Genomic DNA, 17,398 nt, shown 5'->3' on the forward strand with positions numbered 1-17,398 from the left:
CTGATTTTACAGCAGTTCTGACATAAACACAAAAAAATAAATACCCACATGTGACCCCATTTTGGAAACTACACCCCTAATGGAACGTGACAAGGGGTATAGTGAGCCTTAACATCCCACAGGTGTTTGACGAATTTTCATAAAAGTTGGATGGAAAAATGAAAAAAGAAAAATGTTTTCACTAAAATGCTGGTGTTACCCTAAATTTTTCATTTTCACAAGGGAAAATAGGAAAAAAGCCCCCCAAAATGTGTAACCCCATTTCTTCTGAGTATATAAATACCCCAAATGTGGATGTAAAGTGCTCTGCGGGCGAACTACAATGCTCAGAAGAGAAGGAGCGCCATTGGGATTTTGAAAAGAAAATTTTCCGGAATTGAAGGCCACGTGTGTTTACAAAGCCCCCATAGTACCAGAACAATGGACCCCACCACATGTGACCCCATTTTGGAAACTACACCCCTCATGTAATGTAATAAGGGGTACAGTGAGCATTTATGCCCCACAGGTGTCTGACAGATTTTTGGAACAATGGTCCGTGAAAATGAAAAATGTAATTTTTCATTTGCACAGCCCACTGTTCCAAAGATCTGTCAAATGCCAGTGGGGTGTAAATACTCACTGCACCTCTTATTAAATTCTGTGAGGGGTGTAGTTTCCAAAATGGGGTCACATGTGGGGGGTTCACTGTTCTGGCACCACGGGGGGCTTTGTAAATGCACAGGGCCCCTGACTACCATTGAAAACAAATTCTCTTTCCAAAAGCATTGTAGTGCGCCAGCAGAGCACTTGACGTCCACACATGGGGTATTTCCATACTCAGAAGAAATGGGGTTACAAATTTTGGGGGTCATTTTCTCCTATTACCCCTTGTAAAAATTTAAAATTTAGGGAAAAACTGCATTTTGGTAAAAAATATTTTTTTTTTCATTCACACAACCAACTTTAACCAAAAGTCGTCAACCACCTGTGGGTAGTTAAGGCTCACTGTACCCCTTGTTACATTCCTTAAGGGGTGTAGTTTCCAAAATGGTATGCCATGTGGGAAATGTTTCTGTTCTGGCACAACAGGGGCTTCCTAAATGCGACATGCCCCCCGCCCCCTCAAAACCATTTCAGCAAAATTTGCTTTCAAAAAGCCAAATGTGACTCCTTCTCTTCTGAGCATTGTAGTTCGCCCGCAGAGCATTTAACGTCCTAACATGGGGTATTTCCATACTCAGAAGAGATGGGGTTACAAATTTTGGGGGGAATTTTCTCCCATTACCCTTTGTAAAAATTGTAAATTTGGGGAAAAAACTTAACTTTAGTGAAAAAAATCTTTTTTTACATTTACACATCCGATTTTAACAAAAAGTTGTCAAACACCTGTGGGGTGTTAAGGCTCACTGGACCCCTTGTTACATGCCTTGAGGGGTGTAGTTTCCAAAATGGCATGCCATGTGGGGTTTTCTGCTGTTCTGGCACCATAGGGGCTTTCTAAATGTGACATGCCCCCCAAAAATCATTTCAGCAAAATTCACTCTCCAAAATCCCATTGTTGCTCCTTCCCTTCTGAGCCCTCTACTGCGCCAGCCGAACACTTCACATCCACATATGAGGTATTTCCTTACTCGAGAGAAATTGGGTTACAAATTTTAGGGGGCTTTTTCTCCTATAACCACTTGTAAAAAATCAAAAACTGGGTCTACAAGAACATGCGAGTGTAAAAAAGGAAGATTTTGAATTTCCTCCTTCACTTTGCTGCTATTCCTGTGAAACACCTAAAGGGTTAACACACTTGCTGAATGTCATTTTGAATACTTTGAGGGGTGCAGTTTTTATAATTGGGTCATTTGTGGGGTATTTCTAATATGAAGGCCTTTCAAATCCACTTCAAAACTGAACTGGTCCCTGAAAAATTCTGATTTTGAAAATGTTTTGAAAAATGGGAAAACTGCTGCTGAACTTTGAAGCCCTCTGGTGTCTTCCAAAAGTAAACACATGTCAACTTTATGATGCAAATATAAAGTAGACATATTGTATATGTGGATCAATGTATAATTTATTTGGAATATCCATTTTCCTTATAAGCAGAGAGCTTCAAAGTAAAAAAAAATGCAAAATTTTAAATTTTTTCATAAAATTTTGGAATTTTTCACCAAGAAATGAAACAAGTATCGACAAAATTTTACCATTAACATAAAGTAGAATATGTCACGAAAAAACAATCTCGGAATCAGAATAAAAGGTAAAAGCATCCCAGAGTTATTAAAGTGACTGTGGTCAGATGTGCAAAAAATGGCCGGGTCCTTAAGGTATACAGTGACCCCTCGACTTATGATGGCCTCGACATATGATCATTTCAACATATGATGGCCTCTCAGAGCCCATCGTATGTTGAAGGCAGCTTCGACATATGATGCTGCTGTGTGTCGGGTCCATTGTACAAACAGCTATCTGACAGCATTGACAACTTCAGCAACTGACAGATCGTTGTTTAATGTCCCCGTGTGCCCCGTTCTGCCTCCTGTTACTCACATGCTGTCCTGCTAGCTCACGGAGGCTTCCACTGTGAGCTCCGTGTAAGCCCCGCCCCCCAGTGCAGCCATAGCCAATAGCCTGCAGCATCTTGCTGCAGGCATCCAATGAGCTGCTCCCCTTCCTTTCCTATAGAGCTGTAGTCGGCAGGATGGTAATGGAGGACATTCTGTCCCCCCCTGAAGGTATTCAAAGAACTGTACAGTACTGTATGCGATGTCACACATCACATACAATACATATACACACTATACACCCCATACATCATTGTTTCCCTATCAGTGTGCCTCCAGCTGTTGCAAAACTATAACTCCCAGCATGCCCAGACAGTCAATGGCTGTACATGCATGCTGGGAGTTGTAGTTGTGCAACAGCTGGAGGCACCCTGGTTTGTTAAACACTCCCCATACAATGGTCATCCCAGAACCAATTAGCAGTTTCCCATAGAGATATGTATTCAACATACAATGGTTCCGAGGCCCCAGAACCAATTACCATTTTTACATAGACATATGTACTCGACATATGATGGTTTCAACATATGATGGTTCTCCTGGAACCAATTAATATCATATGTTGAGGGACCACTGTATTTGGGCTGGGTCGTTAAGGGGTTAAATGGGTATTCCAGTGAAAAACATCTTTTTTCCTATCAAATGGCTCCAGAAAGTTAAACAGAATTGTAAATGAGTTCTGTTAAAAATTCTTAATTCTATCAGTACTTATCAGCTGCTGAAGTTGAGTTCTTTTCTGTCTGACCACAGTGCTCTCTGCTGACACCTCTGTCTGTCTCAGGAACTGTCCAGAGTAGGAACAAATCCCCATAGCAAATCGATCCTGCTCTGGACAGTTCCTGACATGGACAGAGGTGTCAGCAGAGAGCACTATGGTCAGATAGAAAAGAACTCAACTTCAGCAGCTGATAAGTACTGTTAGAATTAAGAATTTTTAACAGAACTAATTTACAAAAATGTTTAACTTTCTGGAGCCAGTTGATATGAAAAAAAAATGTTTTTCACTGGAATACCCCTTTAAGACAAAAAAGAATCGAAATGTAGTGTTGTTGGGAAGGGGTTAATAAAGCTGTTTTAGTTTGTGCAAAATCGGTAACTATGGTGATTTCTATGAACTCTCTGTATATTCAGTAGGTTTGGCTCATTGTAACAGACACTATTCTGGGGGCTCCAAATATCTAATATAACAATAAGAAGAAAAAAAAAGTGCCCTGTATAACACTTGGCAGCCATGGTAACGCGCCCGCCAGTTTCCTGAACTCGTTTTTTGCCGAGTACCGCGCATGCGTATTCTACCTGCATACGTGAACGCGCTCTTTGAGCTCGCGCGTCTACGTAGCACGGAGTGTCCCGATCACGTGACAGGCTGTTGGCATCCCCACAACGCGCAGGCGCAAATTTTTGAAAGCTGGCGCGATCGGAAGTAACGGAGGGGACCGTGTTCTTGTTGTGTGCTGGTAACGGGAGCGCTATAGAGCGAAAATGACGGGGGAAAAGAAAGGTCTCCAGATCAAAGAAGCGTTTGACCTGGCACAGAAGCCGCATCAGAATCTTGCCAAGCTGGTGTCTGCCTTGAGGGTCACTTATGACAAGGTGGGTGCGTACAGGATGGTACTGATGGGTAATGAGATGTCATTGACACGTCCGTCTATGTGGCTTGTGGTGAATGAATAGGTTATAAGCAGCAGATCGGTGACATTATTCTTCTTTGACTACTTTTAGTAAGTTGTCTTGGTAATTCACATTTTTAGCCAGCAGGTGGCGTAAGTGTCCAGAAACTGTAGTCTTGTGGTGACCTATCCCAGTGTTTCCCAACAGTGTGCCTCCAGCTGTTGCAAAACTGCAACTTCCAGCATGCCCGGACAGCCGAAGGCTGTCCGGGCATGCTGGAAGTTGCAGTTTTGCAACAGCTGGAGGGACACTGGTTGGGAAACACTTGCCTATCCTATCAATATAGTTTTGTGGCTGTGAGTTGTGACTGACTATGGGGCTGCAGGTATAGTAGTCTCTTACACTGACACTGCTCTAATGTATAAGACATCATTGAGACCTAATGTTTTTGATACTAGATCAAAACTACAACTCCCAGCATGCTGGGAGTTGTAGTTTTGCAACAGCTGGAGGCACCCTGGTTGGGAAACACTGGAGTAGGCCATTGATATCAAATTGGTCAAGAGTCGATGACGATCAGCTGTTTGAGGGGCCACGGTGCTTACGTGAGGGATGCAGCACTTGTAAGAACTAAAGACGCTGCAGCACTCGCATGACCCCGCTACAATCATCGGCATAGCCTCAGCATGGCCATTAACTTTAAGGGTACGTTCTCACATGCATATTTTGCTACATATTTTGTGCTGCAGATTTTCATTGACTAATAATTTAGAAAATCAGCAGAATAAAATATGCAAAATAATATACACATGTGAATGTACCCTAAGGCTAAATAGCCCCTTTAAAGGAAAACTGTCACATGTTTGCTCCCGCACTATCCACAGGTACTGATTGATAGTGCGGGAGACGCTGATTGCTATGATCCCCAACTTGGCCGGATCGGCCCGGCCGTTCGCCCGCAATCTTAGTTTTATTATATCTGGAAATATGGCTGTAACTGGCACGGGTGGGGTTTCTGTAGCTTAAAGGGTTCTCCGGTGCTTAGACATCTTATCCCCTATCCAAAGGACGACCACAAGGCCGGCGGCGTGTGACGTCACGCTCCGCCCCTCAATGCAAGCCGACGGGAGGGGGCGTGATAGCTGTCACGCCCCCACCCGTAGGCTTGCATTGAGGGGTGGAGCGTGACGTCACACAGGGGCGGAGGCGTGACGTCACACGCCGCCGGCCTTGTGGTCGTCGATAATCAGACCTGGAGCGAACACGCTCCGTGGACTGATTACAATCGAGGTGCCGCGTGCAAGATCCTGGGGGTCCCCAGCGGCAGGACTCCCGCGATCAGGCATCTTATCCCCTATCCTTTGGATAGGGGATAAGATGTATAAGCACCGGAGAACCCCTTTAACTTGCACTGACGTAAGTGCCGCCTGTCTGCAGCGCCGCTCGCTTATGAATATTCATCCCCCCCTCCCTCCAGCTCTCCCTCTCTTCGCTGCTCCTAACTGGTCTTCACTGCGCATGCGCTGCTTCCTGACATGCGTAGTGAAGTCAAGTTAGGAGAGGCGAAGAGAGGGAGAGCTGGAGGGAGGGGGGGGATGAATATTCATAAGCGAGCGGCGCTGCAGACAGGCGGCACTTACATCAGTGCAAGTTAAGCTACAGAAACCCCGCCCCTGCCAGCAATATTTCCAGATATAATAAAACTAAGATTGCGGGCGAACGGCCGGACGGATCTGGCCAAGGTAGGGATCATGGTAATCAGCGTCTCCCGCAATCAGTCAGTACCTGTGGATAGTGCGGGAGCAAACATTTGACAGTTTTCCTTTTAACCTCTTAAGGACCCATGACGTACGCGTACGTCATGAGTCCGCTCCCTATCTATATCGCGGGGCCACTCAATATCGGGACGGGCCCGGCCTCTAACAACGGCCGGGACCCGTGGCTAATAGCGTGCGGCATTGATTGCGCTGCCGCGCTCTATTAACCCTTTAGACGTGACGTTCAAAGTTGAACGCCGCGTCTAAAGTGAAACCATGCCGGTTAGCTCAGGGAGCTGTTCGGGATCGCTGCGGCGAAATCACGGCATCCCAAACAGCTTACAAGACAGCCGGAGGATCCCTACCTGCCTCCTCGCTGTCCGATCGCTGAATGACTGCTCAGTGCCTGAGATCCAGGCATGAGCAGTCAAGCGGCAGAATCATCGATCACTGGTTTCCTATGAGAAACCATTGAACAATGATAAAGATCAGTGTGTGCAGTGTTATAGGTCCCTATGGGAGCTATAACACTGCAAAAAAAGTGAATAAAGATCATTTAACACCTCCCCTAATAAAAGTTTGAATCACCCCCCTTTTCCCATTAAAAAAAAGTGTAAATAAAAATATACATATGTGGTATCGCCGCGTGCGGAAATGTCTGAATTATAAAAATATATTGTTAATTAAACCGCACAAGTCAATGGCGTACGTGCAAAAAGTCCAAAATAGTGCATTTTTGGTCACTTTTTATATCATGAAAAATGAATAAAAAGCGATCAATAAGTCCTATCAATGCAAAAATGGTACTGCTAAAACCTTCATACCGCCACATACACGCAAAAAAAGTTATAGGGATCAGAAGATGACAATTTTAAACGTATACATTTTCCTGCATGTAGTTATGATTTTTTCCAGAAGTCCGACAAAATCAAACCTATATAAGTAGGGGATCATTTTAATTGTATGGACCTACAGAATAAAGAGAAGGTGTAATTTTTACCAAAAAATGTACTACGTAGAAACGGAAGCCCCCAAAAGTTACAAAATGGCATTTTTGTTTTCAATTTTGTCGCACAATGATTTTTTTTTTCCATTTCGCCATAGATTTTTGGGTAAAATGACTGACGTTATTACAAAGTAGAATTGGTGGCGCAAAAAATAAGCAATCATATGGATTTTTAGGTGAAAAATTGAAAGAGTTATGATTTTTTAAAGGCAAGGAGGAAAAAACGAAAAAGCAAAAACGGAAAAACCCCGGGTCCTTAAAGGGGTACTCCGGTGGTTAATTTTTTTGACTATATGGCATCTTCTTTGTAAGTTTAGTTTTTTTGCAATATACATGTGTTATATGTTTTGGCAGCATGTATGTGTTTTTCTTACCTGTTTGTTGGGTAGGGAGTTCTGTAGTTCAGAGGGTTTTCTTTTACTGTTGTCCACAGTTCTGAGTCTGTTGTGGACCAGATGTCACAGCTTTTTTTTTTTTTTCTGTCTGCATAAGAGAAATAAGCCCCGCCCCCTCATCTCATCCAGCTGAGTACACAGCTCCTCACTTCCCCTCCCCCTGCTCTGTCTTCTGAAGATGCAGGTCTGCACAGGAGAAAGAACATAGATAAGTGACATCTGAAGGGGAGGATGAGAAGGTGCACAGGCTGGGGATGTATGGACTGCAGAGGAATAAATCTCATACTGCGAATGTGAAGGGGGAGGGGGGGGGGGACTCCTGAATGACACATGCTGGAAGTTGTAGTCCCTGTTGTGTGTGTGTGTGTGTAGTTGTGTGTGCTAGTGTTTACAAACCAGTGTGCCCCCAGCTGTTGCAAAACTACAACTCCCAGCATGCCCTGACAGACTTTGGGCATGCTGGGAGTTGAAGATTTGCAACAGCTGGAGGCACACTGGTTGGGAAACACTGTTCTATACTATTCAGAATACAAATCATGTTACACCAGTGTTTCCCAACCAGTGTGCCTCCAGCTGTTGCAGAACTACAACTCCTAGCATGCCCAAAGGCTGTTAGGGCATGCTGGGAGTTGTAGTTTTGCAACACCTGGAGGCACCCTGGTTGGGAAACACTGGTGTATGCCCTACAGAGGTGTGGTGAACTACAACCCCCAGGAAACTACAGAGACAGCATGCTTTTGTTATACCACAGACTGAAGATTCCTGAATGACACATGCTGGGAGTTGTAGTCCCTTTTGTGTGTGTATGTCAGTGTATCCCAACCAAGGCTGATTATATTAGTGTGCAGTGTATAAGGGGGCTGACACAGGAAAATAGTAGGATGGGTAAAGGGCGGAACCAACAAACCAAAAAAAATTAAAATAAAAAAAAAGGAGCCGCCCCAAACCAGCAAGGCATGTGGCATGCTGGGATTTGTAGTTTTCAGCAAGAAACAGGAAATAGAAGCAAAGATAGGAAAACAAAGTCGGGATAAAAAGACATCAAAGAACGGAAATAGTCGCCTAAACAACAAGAATAGAAATGAAACAAAACAAATAGGGTAAGTCCCAAACGGAAAAACACGTTGACCACCGGAGTACCCCTTTAAGGGGTTAAAGAGTACCTGTCATCAAACCAAACAGAAAAAAAGGAGAGCGAGCCGGTACTGTAGAAATGACTTCTAGTCATGAGTGGGTGCTCAGCCTCAACAGGTTTAAACTCCAAAACCTTCATCCAACCATGTCTAAAAAGAGGGAAGCGGCACTCCGACATTGTGTGAGCTCCCGGCAGGAGAAAGTGGGTGTTCCCCAGCAGGCGCAACATCACTGAAGCCGACAAGAGCTGTGCCTCGCCATGCCCTGCACGCACCTCCTGAGTTTGGTCTCCTGCCAGGCCGGGAAGAGACCAAACTGTTTGACTTGCACAGGGAACAGAACAGAGCCACCTAGTGGGCATTTTTTCAGTCACATTAAAAACATATAAAGGCTGAGAATTTTAACAGAAAGTAAATAGCAAAGTGTCTTATAATTACATAAGGAACAATATATTAAAAGTTTGGTTTGGTGACAGGTACTCTTTAACCCCTTAACGCATCATATCGCGTGAGTCCCGGCGCTAATCAACGGCCGGGACCCGCGGCTAATACCACACATCGCCGATCGCGGCTCAAAGCTGACCGCCGCTTCTAAAGTGAAACTGAAAGTATCCCGGCTGCTCAGTCGGGCTGTTCGGGACCGCCGCGTTGAAATCGCGGCGTCCCGAACAGCTGATCGGACACCGGGAGGGCTCTTACCTGCCTCCTCGGTGTCCGATCGACGAATGACTGCTCCGTGCCTGAGATCCAGGCAGGAGCAGTCAAGCGCCGATAATGCTGATCACAGGCGTGTTAATACACGCCTGTGATCAGGATGAGAGATCAGTGTGTGCAGTGTTATAGGTCCCTATGGGACCTATAACACTGCAAAAAAAAAGTAAAAAAAAAGTGTTAATAAAGGTCATTTAACCCCTTCCCTAATAAAAGTTTGAATCACCCCCCTTTTCCCATAAAAAAAATAAAACAGTGTAAAAAAAATAAAAATAAACATATGTGGTATCGCCGCGTGCGTAAATGTCCGAACTATAAAAATATATCATTAATTAAGCCGTACGGTCAATGGCGTACGCGCAAAAAAATTCCAAAGTCCAAAAAAGCGTATTTTGGTAACTTTTTATAACATTAAAAAATGAATAAAAAGTGATCAAAAAGTCAGATCAAAACAAAAATCATACCAATAAAAACTTCAGATCACGGCGCAAAAAATGAGTCCTCATACCGCCCTGTACGTGGAAAAATAAAAAAGTTATAGGGGTCAGAAGATGACATTTTTAAACGTATAAATTTTCCTGCATGTAGTTATGATTTTTTCCAGAAGTGTGACAAAATCAAACCTATATAAGTAGGGTATCATTTTAACCGTATGGACCTACAGAATAATGATAATGGGTAATTTTTACCGAAATATGCACTGCGTAGAAACGGAAGCCCCCAAAAGTTACAAAATGCGGGTTTTTTTTCCCGATTTTGTCGCACAAGGATTTTTTTTCCCATTTCGCCGTGCATTTTTGGGTAAAATGACTAATGTCACTGCAAAGTAGAATTGGCGACGCAAAAAATAAGCCATAATATGGATTTTTAGGTGGAAAATTGAAAGGGTTATGATTTTTAAAAGGTAAGGAGGAAAAAACGAAAGTGCAAAAACGGAAAAACCCTGAGTCCTTAAGGGGTTAATGTTTTTGCAGGTAAAATATGTAGCAGCTGATCACTGGGACATCTCCATCTCTCAAGGACTAGAAAAACAAACATGGCTGTTGTCTCAAAATAAATCCATAAAATAATCAGTACTACACCTGTCATCGTAGTTTATGTGGTATTACAACTAGTCTCTATTCATTCAATAGACCTGCAGCATCATACACAACCTAAGGACAAGAGTAGCCCTCGACTAATTCCAGGTAGCCTTGGCAACTGAGTTGTCTTGGCGCCTAGGTCAGCATTCTGTCTCTGTAAAAATGTAGTTCCGTTACTAGTGAATTGGCGACATGGTCAGGAACGGCTAAGGCTCAATGAGGAAAGGGGCGAGGAGGCCAAGCTGTCTAGGCCAATCCCGTACAAGAGCCACTGCAGAGAAAAGTGCTGAAAAAGTTGGTGGCCGTTATAAAAAGGTGTCAGATCACACGGGACATACTGACTCCATATGGGGCTTGTAGCTGCAGGTAATGACCCGTGCTGACCCCTGTCTACAGTGGGTATGGAAGCATCAGGATTGGGCTATGCGCCATTGGAGAAGGTATAGTGAATCACGTTTTACCATCTAATTCCATCACGTTTTAGTTACTTCTGAACAGCTGAATAGTCAAAAAGGGATTTCAAAACTTAAATTTTTTTAATTTTATTTATTTATTTTTTATATCAACTGGCTCCAGAGAGTTAAACAGATTTGTAAATTAGTAAAAACAAAAGGAAAAATAGCCAACACAACAACCTAATACACAGGTGCCCGCTGCTGTGGCAAGTACAAAATGTACAAAAAAGAAAGATGCAACTGCACTCTTGGTCAAAAAATGGAGGTTCTTAGTGCACTCTTTGATCAAAATGTGTCCCCCCCCCCCCCCCCCCCCCCAATCCACCCCACGCGGAGGTGGCCTCATATCGGATGGGACCCTAACATGATTACTCACCTCTGCTGTGCATATAGCCTCTGACTGTGTGACATGTTGGATCAGCCATTGACTAAACCACCTCCAGTCTGAGAGGGGTGGGGTGCACGGGGGGGGGGACACATTTTGATCAAAGAGTGCGCTAAGAGCCTCCATTTTTTGGACCAAGAGTGCTGTTGCAACTTTCTTTTTTGTACAGATATGTAAATTACTTCTATTAAAAAATCTTAATCCTTCCTATAATTATCAGCTGCTGAAGCTGAGTTGGACTTTTCTGTCTGGCAACAGTGCTCTCTGCTGACATCTCTGCTTGTCTCGGGAACTGCACAGAGTAGAAGTGGTTTGCTATGGGGATTTTCTTCTACTCTGGACAGTTCCCGAGAAAGGTGTCATCAGAGAGCACTTAGACCGAAAAGAACAACTCAACTTCAGCAGCTCATAAGTACTGAAAGGATGAAAAAAAAAAAATAGACGTAATTTACAAATCTGTTTAGCTTTCTGGAGCCAGTTGATTTTTTTTTTTTCCTGGATAACCCCTTTAAGCTAAATGTGTTACTCAATCCTTTTGACCCAAATGGATACACTGTAAATCATTGATATGTATTATCAAAAGTTAACCCATTTGATCTCCTATGGATTCCTTAAAATTAGAGTGCATGATGCTGCTGTGACCAGATGCTGCTGATGGCTGGATTATGGCCCTATAGCAGGGTTTTCCAACCAGGGTACCTCCAGCTGTTGCAAAACTACAACTGCCAGCATGCCCGGACAGCCAGAGGCTGTCCGGGCATGCTGGGAGTTGTAGTTTTGCAACAACTGGAGGCACCCTGGTTGGAAACCACTGCTCTCTATCCTCTGAGGTATATGGAAGTGTAATAAGTCACCTCTATAGGGCCTTACTCTACGATGTGGTTAATCATTCCAATTTTCTTATTTCAGATAGAAGACAAGTCCATTTTTCTGGAGGAGTTTACTCATTACCTAAAATACCCTCTAATAGTCTACAGGAGGGAACCGGCTGTAGAAAGGGTGATGGATTTTGTGGCCAAGTTTGTAACCTCGTTCCACAACAGTGACAGCGAGGAAGAAGATGAAATGGATGAGGAGAACTCCCCTGTGAATTACCTCTTCACCTTCCTCCTGCAGGTGGGTATTAAAGGGGAACTCCGGTGGAGGGAAAAAAGTTTTCAAATCAACTGGTGCAAGAAAGTTAAACAGATTTGTAAATCATAGTAAAAAAGAAACAAAAGTGGCACCGATACCTTAAGCCTCCTAAGACCACGAGATGGAGACGGCGTCCCGCTAGTCTGGAAATCCACCCTGGCAGCGGAGGTGCTAGGACAATAAAGACCGTAGTCACCAAATAGTAGTAAATAAAGAACAAAGGTGCCCTGCACTCACCGCTTCAGTCCAGGTAATCCTGCTCCCATCTCGGGTCACAACTCGAACACAGAGGACATGGATAGTGGAGCGCTCAGAGGCGACTGCCGGCGGTTTCACGCATAGGAATGCGCTTCATCCGGCCTCCGGCCGGCCTTCATCCATTCCTATGCGTGAAACCGCCGGCAGTCGCCTCTGAGCGCTCCACTATCCATGTCCTCTGTGTTCGAGTCGTGACCCGAGATGGGAGCAGGATTACCTGGACTGAAGCGGTGAGTGCAGGGCACCTTTGTTCTTTATTTACTAAGATTTGTAAATCACTTCTATTTAAAAATCTTAACCCTTCTAGTACTTATCAGCTGCTGTATACTACAGAGGAAATTTGTGAAGTTCTTTTCTGTCCGACTACAGTGCTCTCTGCTGACACCTCTGACCGTGTCAGAAACTGTCTAGAGTAGGAGAGGTTTTCTATGGGAATATGATTTTAATCTGGACAGTTCCTGACACGGACAGGGGTGTCAGCAGAGAGCACTATGGTCAGACTGTTAAGAACTTCACAAATTTCTCTTTTTTTTTTTTATTTATTTTTTTTATACACCAGCTAATAAGTACTGGAAGGATTAAGATTTTTTTTAATAGAAATAATTTACAAATCTGTTTAAAGGACTACTCCGGAATTCCTCGTGGGCTAATGGGGTAAATGACGTAAATGTAAAAAAAAAAAAAAATACCAAACCACAGAATTGCAATTTTTATAATATCCCATAAAAAAAAGTGAAAAAGCGATTAAATAGTCAGATCAATACCAAAATGATAGCTATACAAAACACAGATTATGGCACAAAAAATGAGCCCTCATACAGCCTGGTATGCAAAAAAAAAAATATATATATATTTTTTTGGTTCGGAGCATGTTATTGAAAAATGAAAAGGTATCATTATAGTAGGTAGTTAGCATTATAGTAGGTAGTTATGGCTATTATAGGGCGAGGAGGAAAAAACGAGAGTGTAAAAGCTAAAATTGGTCCGGACAAGTGGATCGTCATGAGGGACAAGTAGATTTTGCTCCGTTTTAGTCCCATGGACAAGTAGTTTTTTTAAATTAAATTTACACACTCCGTGTTCCAAACGCTGAGCAGCGGAGTACCCCTTTAAGTGCCTGAGGAGACATGCTTGGCAGCTCAGCTGTTTCCCTGACACTTGGCTGAGAAATAAAAAGGCTTCAGGAAAGGTTCAGTTTGCTTTTATACCCTAACCTCTATCTGCAGCTTTTAACAGCAAATACAGACAGATTTCTTTTTAACACTGGGAAGAAATAGAGGAAATACATTCTCTATAAGATCTGTGGATAGATATTTTTCCTTGATCCTTTATTTATTCTCCAGTATAAAACCTCTGTCCTGTTTTTGACACTATGAACACTAGATGGCGATGATGATCTAAGAAAAATGTACATGAAGAAATGGGGGATAGAGAGATATATGCATTTGAACAGCATAAATACTTTGTTTTATGTATTTTATACCTATTTTACCTTTGAACATTTTATAGATTCACATTTTTTTTTTATTTTTTTTTCAGTCCCATGTTGCCAACAGCAATGCGGTGAGGTTCAGAGTTTGCCAGCTGATCTATAAGCTACTGGTAAACCTGCCTGAAAATGCTCTGATTGACGATGATTTGTTTGACAAGATCCATGACGCCATGCTTATTCGGGTAACAGACAGAGTACCCAATGTTCGCATTCAGGCAGTACTGGCTCTGGCCAGGCTTCAGGACCCAAGTGATGTCAACTGTCCGGTTACCAATGGTAAGAAATAGCTCTGCTTTACATGAGAAACTCATAACTGCTCTGTACCTCTGGTTACAATAATCTTTAAAATTACATTTTTATATACCATGTTAATAAGGGGCAGGTCCCTAATTTGGGACCACCATAAATTAGCCAGGACAGAAAGTGACTAATAAAGTACATATCTCTGCAGTACCCGAGTTGGCATCTTCTTGGTGTGTGGCACATATTGGCCAGCTGACAACCCACACTAAACCCAATACACAGAGTTATATTGTAGGTGAAGGAGTCCATACAGGGGTCACTTACATTTTTTTGCCCTCCTAACTTCTGTAGCAAGGACCCGGTGCATGCGCAGTTACACTGCAGAGCACTTTCCGGGGATGCACAGCTCACACTTCATCAGGATGTGACAGCTGCGTAAAATCTTCAGCGCATGCTCTCTGCATACAGAGCGCAGTGCTCAGGGGGCGTGTGACTCCACATCGAATAAGTGAATTAGGAGGGCGGGCTTATGCGCCTTCCTCCGGGTCCCAAAGTATGACTGCCAGCGGGACACACACCTGTAGAGCGCATTTAAAGGGGTTGAATTATGGGACTTTACCGGACGGAAACTCGGCGGCAACCCAACAAAAAAATGTAAGTGACCCCCTGTATGCACTCATATAGACCACACTATAACCCAGTGTATTGGGTTAGGTGTGGGTTAACTTGCTGACAGTTTTCCTTTAAATATAAAATATAGTGGCATTCCCACCTTGGACATTTTTGGCACATGCACAGGATATTCTGTATAAGACAGTGTTTCCCAACCAAGGTGCCTCTAGCTGTGGCAGAACTACAACTCCCAGCATTCCAAGACAGCCAAAGGCACTTTTTGTGTTTAAACAAAATATCCGTTGTGTGTCAGCTCTTCTTATAACTCCGCATTGTGCTGGTTTACTGTTGTTTCTTGTAGAAATTCATGAATAAATTGTCAACTGGTTGACACCAAGGGGGGGGACATGTTCCTACACAAGCTGACACTGTCCAATCAGAGCTGATAGCATTAGACTGTGCAGGGACCCTCCTTGTTGACTAGAAAAATTATCGCACCCAGTTATCAACTTATTTATAAATGTATAGGAGCAAAAATCGGCTTAACAGAGTAAGGGTATGTGCATACAGACAACAACCTCACCCGTGTACAGCACTGCACAGGGGTCATCTCTGAGCCATTGTCAGCCGAGTGGGGTGGGGGGGCTGTTGAAACTCCCACTGATATTAATGGGTTGTTCAGAGCTGAAGGAAGTGAGATCAGTGTCATTTTCGTTCACAATCTCATGTTGAAATGAATGGAAAATGTTTCTTAAAGTAAAGGCACATGGTTTTCCACCTAGAAATCGGCACAGTTTCAGTATGAAGAACTTGGTAGTTATAGCCAATGAGAACATATCCTTATAGGTAAGAATATTCGAGTTGTTGATTTATAAGCGCATACTTGGTCTTTTAAGTATCATATAATTGTTAGTCATATGACTTTATTCACGAAGCGCTACTTACTATAGTACTATATTCTAGTACTCGAGACTATATACTCTCTCATTCTATCATAATTACACACACAGCTTTATATATAATGTGTTATACCTACGGGTGCTTTCACCTTGGCTTTCCTTGTTTGTGTACTTGCTTCGGCATAAACATGGTTGGAGAATGTGCCAGTAATGGTCGTGTGGTGTTCTATTGCTTGATATTATCTTTTTTCCGTAGCCTACATGCATTTGCTGGAAAATGATCTCAATGCAGAAGTGCGGAGAGCGGTGTTGTCTTGTATCGCTCCGTCTGCTAGGACTTTGCCAAAGATTGTTGGTAGAACCATGGATGTAAAGGAGCTTGTGAGGAAACTTGCATACCAGGTACTGTAGTTGTTGCTGAGGGTTTGTCCTATAAGATTCACCTTCTTTGAATAATAAGCCTTTGCTGGCTAACATATCCTTTTGTATCTCTCTTATACAGGTTTTAGCAGAAAAGGTCCATATAAGAGCGTTAACGATAGCACAGAGAGTGAATCTCCTGCAACTGGGGCTCAATGACAGATCAGGTAAGTGTCCTGGGGTATTGCAGTGGGTACCTGACCAGTTTTCTATTTGGTTGTGTACAGTAAAGAATCTTGTGTTACAGAGGCTGTAAAAGAAGTTATGCAGAAGAAACTGTTGCAGGCCTGGCTGAAGTACACAGAGGGGAATGTCCTAGAGCTGCTGCACCGTCTGGATGTGGAAAATTCTCCTGAAGTTGCCGTTTCTGCACTCAATGCCATGTTCGCTCTTTCCTCTGTCGGTGAACTTGTTGAGAAGTGTAAAAACGTTGATGAAAGGTAAAAGCTGATTGAGATGTTTAATGCATAGGTATGGTTAAAAGTAGTTTTAAGGACAATATCTGCAAGTTTATATGTTCTACCTTTTTTTGTGTAGGTTTCCTCCCAAACTCCAAAACATTCTGTTGAATGTGATGCGAGTGATGAGTGATGACAAGCTCTGTACAATGCTGTAAAATATGTTGGTGCTATTAGGAATAATAATAATTGTGATAATAATGTTATTTACCATGGAAACCACACAGACTTTTGTGTCAAACCATGTGGTTTTACTTTAAAAAAAACAACCAAATATATATATCTACCTCCCATTGACATCAATGGCAGAAGGTCAACTGCATGAAAAAGTGACACGTGACAACTTTTCATGCGGTTGCGCCTGAAAGTGCTCTTCGCTATCTGTGGGACTTCTGAAGTTAGCGGATTGCTACAATCTTAAAGAGGCTGTTTAGCGACAGAAAAACTGTCCATGGTGTCTTAATATATAATTAAAAGGAATCTTATTAGTTTAATGTTACTATCAAAAGTGCACAGGTCAACAACTTCAACTATGCTCTCCCTTTCCTAGAAGTGCATGATCTCCTTCTAAGCGGTGATGTGCCATAGTCACAGCATCCCATAGCAGTGAGCTCCATCCCTGTCCCACCAGTGATAAAAAGGAGGGAGCTGGTTTTGTGACCAATTAGCTCATGGCTCATTAGATAAGGCAGCCTGGAACCCCGTTCTCAGTCACAGCAATTTCCTCCTATAGCTGTCATCAGGCTTGTGAGCCACAGTCCATGCCTCTCTTTTCTGAAGACAGCTATAGCCAGAGACTGTTGTGACTGAGAC

At 43.1% G+C, this 17,398-nt stretch overlaps 1 protein-coding gene across 2 annotated transcripts in view; it reads left to right on the forward strand.

The window, feature by feature from the left end:
* Window positions 1-3,782: 3,782 nt before the first annotated feature.
* The window catches only part of NCAPG (non-SMC condensin I complex subunit G), a 51,567-nt gene continuing 37,951 nt past the window's right edge, over window positions 3,783-17,398 (forward strand). The window contains exons 1-6 of one of the 2 annotated variants that reach the window (XM_056555352.1): window positions 3,783-4,127; window positions 11,979-12,185; window positions 14,001-14,229; window positions 15,964-16,109; window positions 16,210-16,294; window positions 16,375-16,567. In XM_056555352.1, the coding sequence (XP_056411327.1) occupies window positions 4,017-4,127; window positions 11,979-12,185; window positions 14,001-14,229; window positions 15,964-16,109; window positions 16,210-16,294; window positions 16,375-16,567 (971 nt within the window). In that variant the 5' untranslated portion in view covers window positions 3,783-4,016. The remainder of the gene's footprint in view (window positions 4,128-11,978; window positions 12,186-14,000; window positions 14,230-15,963; window positions 16,110-16,209; window positions 16,295-16,374; window positions 16,568-17,398) is intronic. The other variant, XM_056555344.1, reaches the window with a different exon arrangement.

Source organism: Hyla sarda, chromosome 1 (assembly GCF_029499605.1).
Source record: "Hyla sarda isolate aHylSar1 chromosome 1, aHylSar1.hap1, whole genome shotgun sequence".
Lineage (NCBI taxonomy): Eukaryota > Metazoa > Chordata > Amphibia > Anura > Hylidae > Hyla > Hyla sarda.